Source organism: Nerophis ophidion, linkage group LG15, assembly GCF_033978795.1.
Source record: "Nerophis ophidion isolate RoL-2023_Sa linkage group LG15, RoL_Noph_v1.0, whole genome shotgun sequence".
Classification (NCBI taxonomy): Eukaryota; Metazoa; Chordata; class Actinopteri; order Syngnathiformes; family Syngnathidae; genus Nerophis; species Nerophis ophidion.
Window position 1 is genome coordinate 54,221,059 of NC_084625.1, and position 7,278 is coordinate 54,228,336.

Sequence of the window (7,278 nt, forward strand, 5' to 3'; positions counted from 1 at the left end):
AACAATTGATTGATTGATTGAAGCTTTTATTAGTAGATTGCACAGTACAGTACATATTCTGTACTATTGACCACTAAATGGTAACACCCCAATAAGTTTTTCAACTTGTTTAAGTCGGGGTCCACGTTAATCAATTCATGGTATGTATGTATATGTAACAATGGAATGGTGAGGTGCTGAAAGAGTCCCACCTGTAGTTCTGATCATGTGAATAAGAGTAAACATTGTGCCAATTTTATTTCGTGTTTTCTGTTGATCACCAGTGGATTTCCTTTTGTGCTCTCCAGAGAGTGGTTCTTCTTGTTGTCGCATGAGGTGCTGAACCCCATGTACTGCCTGTTTGAGTACGCTGGCAAGAGCAACTACTGTCTGCAGATCAACCCGGCCTCTGCCATCAACCCAGACCACCTCTCCTACTTCTGCTTCATCGGCAGATTCATTGCAATGGTACGCACACACAAGCCCTGCTAGCATGGGACCTAACAAGTGGCACACAGTGACTGCAAATGACGTTTTAGATGAGCACACCTCCAGTAATAGAGTGGGGCAAAAAAAATATTTAGTCAGCCTCGCTTTGGGCAAAGTAGAGCAGTGGAGATGTGCTTTGCTAAGCTAGTCTACCATCAGAAGGTTGTTAAAAGGTGTGTGTAAAGGGAAACAGCACTTATTTGGAATGTTGCCTATTGTTTACAATCCTTATAAGCGACTAGAAGACTAAAGTGCTTTCTTTTGTATTCTAATATATAGAAATCGGCTCATTGTAGGTGGCTAGCAATGTAGCTAATAGGAGCAATCAATTCTACTTCTAAAGAACTTTGAAAATGCATTCATATTATGGTTCATTTATGTCAAAATGGCTTTGCTTTAAGTCCCACATTTTGCAGTTTCGATTCACTCTTTCGGGTTCCATCTGCTGCAGCGCCTCACCTTCCTATGTGCTCGCTTCTAGGAGCAGTAGTTCATCCTCTGTATATTCAGCTTCAAAAAGATACCGTTGTAAATCCTCATTTGTCCAAAACTAGTCGTATTTGTTGTTTGTTACTGAATCTGCCATGATTAGAACACACTCACGAGTTTGTATCCGGAAGGAGTTGTTGCCAGAAGTCAGATGTGCGCTGCTGTGGAAATGGAAATAAGTGCGCTGATGAAATCAGTTCTGGCATTGATTAAAATGACCAAAATACAGTAAATATTGTACATATTACATATTGTTATGAAGGTGTCTGTTACTAAATGTTATATATACTTGCAGTGTGTATATTGTACATATTACATGTTGGTTTGAAGGTGTCTGTTACTACATGATATATATACTTGCAGTGTGTATATTGTACATATTACATATTGTTATGAAGGTGTCTGTTACTACATGATATATATACTTGCAGTGTGTATATTGTACATATTACATATTGTTATGAAGGTGTGTGTTACTACATGATATATATACTTGCAGTGTGTATATTGTACATATTACATGTTGGTTTGAAGGTGTCTGTTACTACTTGATATATATACTTGCAGTGTGTATATTGTACATATTACATGTTGGTTTGAAGGTGTCTGTTACTACTTGATATATATACTTGCAGTGTGTATATTGTACATATTACATATTGTTATGAAGGTGTCTGTCACTACATGATATATATACTTGCAGTGTGTATATAAAAAGTTGATGGAGGATTTTGAAGTTGTTTTGGAGACTTTGGAGACTACAACGATGACTCCCATTAACCACATCTTCCAAGTGTTTTTTTATCATCTTTAAACCCCCACCCCCAAAAAAGATGTGTGTTCTTGTCTTTCATCATGATTGTGAAAAAGTGCACTTCCCCTTTAAGGTGTAATTACACACACAGGCTGTTAAGCTGAACATTTGGGAGTTAGACTCATACTTTGACTTTTATCCATCCATTTCATACCGCTTGTCCCTCTCTGGGTTGCTTCATCGCAGTACATCTAGAGTAATAGTTTATTTGAATTAAAGATCATTTCATTTTCAGAACTCTAACTTCAGTCATGTTTTACTTCATACAATTTAACCTGAAACATTTTGTAGAAAGCTGACTGTCTGTTGACCATTTTCCCAGGTTTTAGGTGGTGAGATTAAACATTCCAGTTCGGACAAAGTTCATAACTTTATTTTAGTTCTTGTAGTATTCATGTGTGTAAACAAAGTTGCCAACTTTGTGTGTGGTATTTTGGCGCAGGCACTCTTCCATGGAAAGTTCATTGACACAGGCTTCTCCTTACCCTTCTACAAACGCATGCTGAACAAGAAGCTCCTGCTCAAAGATTTAGAGTCCATTGACCCTGAGTTCTACAACTCACTCATATGGATCAGGTGAGTATTTTCTCTCTGCCAATGTCTGTTCATGCAGGAAAGCGAGTGGGCAGGTTTAGGACACACAGACGTTGTCATATGATGGACACGCACACTTTCAGTAAGTCTGCAGTGGATTTTAAAGTCAGGAATGGATATTGTAAAAATTCAAGTCTTAAAATGCATTAAGAAGCATTAAATGTGATTTTCCTAGGCATTAAAAAGATGTATATAATTGCAGGACTGTATGGATAGTCAATACGTCAATCAAAGGATAAATGGAAATGAACTAAAAAGCATGGAAGCCATTGTTAAATTGCTACTTGTGCGTATGCGTGTTTGTGTTTTTCATCTCTGGCCTTCACACTGGACACAAGAAGTCTTGTAAGGCCCAAAAGCGATAAAAGAGCTGCCTCCGTAGTGGACACTCAATCAAACTACTTTGCCCTTCTTTGGTCGCTGTTGGCCTAACTCTGACATCATGTCCTGTTCATGCGTGTTTCATACCTGACTGCTTTCTTGCAGTCGTCTACACTTCAACACGCATGAGCTAACTTGGCTAACATTAGCAACTCTCCTAACACAAGCACCTTCTGTGACCTAAGATGGACAAACGAGGCAATTTCCACAACACACTGCAACTTTTTTCTGACATTCCCACAGTAAATCAATTAGAGGTCCTCCAGCTGCCTGACACTTGAGTCAGATAAAACAATGTAAACATGGTGTAAAATAGCATTTAGTCAAAATGTTTCATTGACTCAGCCTATTTTTAATGCCTGCGATGAGGTGGCGACTTGTCCAGGGTGTACGCCACCTTCCGCCCTATTGTAGCTGAGATAGGCACCAGCGCCCCCTGCGACCCCAAAGGTAATAAGCGGTAGAAAATGGATGGATTGATGGATATTTTTAATGCATTTCAAGGGCTTATTAGCATTTTTGCTCAAATAATTCCATTTCTATTTTAAAAATGCTTAAATGAATCCTCCATTTCTAAACACATGCATCATTTGCATTCCTAGTATGATGTTCCTTCATTAGTCCATCAAACCTTATAACTTGTTCTCAATTGTATCCTGATTAAAAAACATATTCTGTAGTTTGTGGCTGTGTTAAGGCAAACAATATTTGTGGAACGCTCGTCTAAGATGCACGTCCTCGCTGTTCCTCTTGCCTCAACACCACACTCAGGACTGAGGGGGGCGCCCAAACATGCTTGCTAGTTAGCATAGTAAGCGCTATCTAGCTAGCTTAACTGTTGTCGCCGGCATTTGCTCTGAGCTACAAGCTTGATGTCTGTCTACTTTGCTGCTGAGCATATTTGGAAGATCACAATCCCAACACTGTTAGTTCCCAACCAGTAGTACCTCTCAAGTAGTCCGCAAGAAGGAATATTTTGATATGAGGGATATAAAGTCCACAAGAAGTCAAGTGAAGTACCACACTTTTTAATTTTTATTGCCAATCTTGTGCTTACATGTTGCAATAGTAATTCCACAGTTTTGTTTTGTTTTAAATACATAGATCTGTCCCGAGCAGCTGAATATCATTGCCCGTCCTCTACAGCAACTCATTCAGGGGTTGCGGCGTCTATCTTCACGCACATGTGTTTTTTTTCCTTTGGTTGATGAGTGAAAGGTCCTTAAAGCAAAGTGATGCTTCTGAATGATTAGTTACTGTGCCAACAAAGATGTCCATGTTGTGGTTGTCATTGCTCACCCTTTGCCAGAAGATAATATCTAGTCAACGACAGTCCTCCTTCAGGAGAGACTGCCCCTTAGTGTTTTGGAGGAGAACTGCAAGTCACACCACCAACTCCTCCATGTTTTGTGGAACATGATTGCAGGCGATGGAAGCACATTCATCACCCGGAACGTCAGGGTTACTTACTCTATCGCAAAATTTTAAATATATATACGTAGCTTTTTTTATTATTATTTATTTTTTGGTTACTTGAGACAGCCTTAAATGTATTTATAAATACATTAAATGTATTTATAAATACATTTATGGAAAACCTTGCACGTATATAAAAATACATGTCTACAATTTGAAAACCTGCAATGCACCAAGACGGCAGTAAGTGAACTGCGACTGGAACACGAGTCCACTTAGAAACTACTAAGTAATTAGACTAGCAGTGTTGTCAGTGTTCACCACAGCACTTTAAACAAGTGCAGTGTAAACATTGCTATATAATACAATAAAAACACTGCAGTCCAATTAGAAAGTAGTAAATAATGAGACTGGAAGTGTTGTCAAAGTGCTGATGTATCATGGTGTCACACCCGTGTGTTTCCTCAGGGACAACAACATTGAGGAATGTGGTCTGGAGATGTTCTTCTCAGTGGACATGGAAATCTTGGGCAAGATCACCTCCCATGACCTCAAGCCGGATGGCGCCAACGTCTTAGTCACGGAAGAGAACAAGGAAGAGTACATCAGGTTCAGACACTGGTCCATGGATCTTACTGAGCAGGAATATGCTGTCATTTGTCGTCCGCTACATTTCCCACCTGTGTCTTGCAGCTTAATGGCCGAGTGGAGGTTCTCCCGTGGAGTTGAAGGTCAAACCAAAGCCTTCCTGGATGGTTTTAATGAGGTGGTTCCACTCCAGTGGCTCCAGTATTTTGATGAAAAGGAGCTGGAGGTAAGCAGTACTATCATGTATGTTGCTGTCTTTAAATGCATGACACAAGATTCTCTTCATGTCTTCCACTTTGAGTTCTAAGCAGTTACAAATCTATTTCTGGGCTCCAACTGTATTCAAAACATTTAGCTGAGGTCAGTGTTGAGACTCATTAGCTGTTCTGCAGTAAGACACCAAAGTCCACAGTCTTGCAGGGGTCCACATTTAAAAAAATAATCAGACACCCTGGTTTTGTCTAACAGTTTTAATCAGTTCTTTTTGGTTGTTGTTCTTCCGGCGACAACTGAGCCATATTTATTTAAATGTGAGTCCTCTTCTAGTGCCGAAGCACAACCACTGTAGATAAATCATCCATGGCAAATTCTAGACTCCAATTAGGCAGCTGCATCCCTTCTTGGTGTCACTGCACATGTCTTGTATTGAAAATGCTGCTGTTGAAATGTGACACAGGTGATGCTGTGTGGCATGCAAGAAGTTGACCTGCAGGACTGGCAGAGGAACACGGTCTATCGCCATTACACCAGGAACAGTAAACAGATCATCTGGTTCTGGCAGGTACTGTCATCTGCCTCTTCTAATGTTAGCTTTCCAGTTTGGTATCATAGCGACCACCTGTGTTACGTGAGGGTGGAATGTAAGGCTTCAAACACGGTGGTAGGTTGCAAACAGCCCTCCAATATGGAGTGCTTAGTCTCTTGTTGACCATCACACACGGGGAATATGTGTTTACTTCTTACTAGCTATGAATGAAGAGTGTTCTGGCAATTGTTGACAAGATCAGAAGACATTGAGACAAACAGTCCACCTTCAGTTCATCAACCTGTGCCATCTTACTGCTCGTCCATGGAGCTTGTAGACCTCAGAGGGTGGGAGCACCCTCGACTTACTGCTCGTCCATGGAGCTTGTAGACCTCAGAGGGTGGGAGCACCCTCAACTTACTGCTCGTCCATGGAGCTTGTAGACCTCAGAGGGTGGGAGCACCCTCAACTTACTGCTCGTCCATGGAGCTTGTAGACCTCAGAGGGTGGGAGCACCCTCAACTTGGCACAACATGGCAAAAGGTCATTAGTTGTGATTGTTCTCGAGCTGGACATCAAACTTGAATCAAGCCACAATGAAATGATGGTCTGTGAAACCAACACTTCAAGAGCAGCATTGCTCATCTTGAAGGTCTGTAGTGAGAAATGTTCTTGTTGAGTCTGTTTAAAGGTAACATGTATGACGTGGTCTGCTCTCCTACTTCAGGGTTGGAAAAGTGTGTTAAATGTGTAGCCATTGAGTTGTCTAAATGTGTGTGTCCTGCAGCTGGACAATGAAGTGTTGTCTCAATGTGTGTGTCCTGCAGCTGTTGAAAGAAGTGTTGTCCTAATGTGTGTGTCCTGCAGCTGTTGAAAGAAGTGTTGTCCTAATGTGTGTGTCCTGCAGCTGTTGAAAGAAGTGTTGTCCTAATGTGTGTGTCCTGCAGCTGTTGAAAGAAGTGTTGTCTAAATGTGTGTGTCCTGCAGCTGGACAAGGAAGTGTTGTCCTAATGTGTGTGTCCTGCAGCTGGACAAGGAAGTGTTGTCTAAATGTGTGTGTCCTGCAGCTGGACAATAAAGTGTTGTCTAAATGTGTGTGTCCTGCAGCTGGACAATAAAGTGTTGTCCTAATGTGTGTGTCCTGCAGCTGGACAAGGAAGTGTTGTCTAAATGTGTGTGTCCTGCAGCTGGACAAGGAAGTGTTGTCTAAATGTGTGTGTCCTGCAGCTGGACAAGGAAGTGTTGTCTAAATGTGTGTGTCCTGCAGCTGGACAAGGAAGTGTTGTCTAAATGTGTGTGTCCTGCAGCTGGACAATAAAGTGTTGTCCTAATGTGTGTGTCCTGCAGCTGGACAAGGAAGTGTTGTCTAAATGTGTGTGTCCTGCAGCTGGACAATAAAGTGTTGTCTAAATGTGTGTGTCCTGCAGCTGGTGAAAGAAGTGGACAATGAAGTGCGTCTGCGGCTCATGCAGTTTGTCACTGGAACCTGCAGACTTCCCCTGGGGGGCTTTGCTGAGCTCATGGGTCAGCACACATTCTGCTGCTGCATGACACGTCGTCTCCTTGCTCACGTGACCTGTGTCCTGCCTTCTAGGGAGCAACGGGCCTCAGAAGTTCTGCATTGAGAAGGTGGGGAAGGAGACGTGGCTTCCCAGGAGCCACACATGGTGAGTGCAGTCAGACAGTGGAACCTCTGGATTGGCATGTGGAGGGAGCATCCTGTGCACAATGTCACCGTAGTGCAGTCCACAAGATCTTTTCAACACAAATGTGTGGCGCTTTG

General features: G+C 41.9%; 1 protein-coding gene across 3 annotated transcripts in view; it reads left to right on the forward strand.

Moving 5' to 3' along the window:
* LOC133569779 (NEDD4-like E3 ubiquitin-protein ligase WWP1) overlaps positions 1-7,278 on the forward strand; it is a 46,042-nt gene that overhangs the window by 36,313 nt on the left and 2,451 nt on the right. For all 3 annotated transcript variants that reach the window (XM_061922386.1, XM_061922388.1, XM_061922387.1), the window contains exons 18-24: positions 288-447; positions 2,214-2,347; positions 4,631-4,771; positions 4,856-4,976; positions 5,427-5,531; positions 6,923-7,019; positions 7,090-7,162. In XM_061922386.1, the coding sequence (XP_061778370.1) occupies positions 288-447; positions 2,214-2,347; positions 4,631-4,771; positions 4,856-4,976; positions 5,427-5,531; positions 6,923-7,019; positions 7,090-7,162 (831 nt within the window). The remainder of the gene's footprint in view (positions 1-287; positions 448-2,213; positions 2,348-4,630; positions 4,772-4,855; positions 4,977-5,426; positions 5,532-6,922; positions 7,020-7,089; positions 7,163-7,278) is intronic.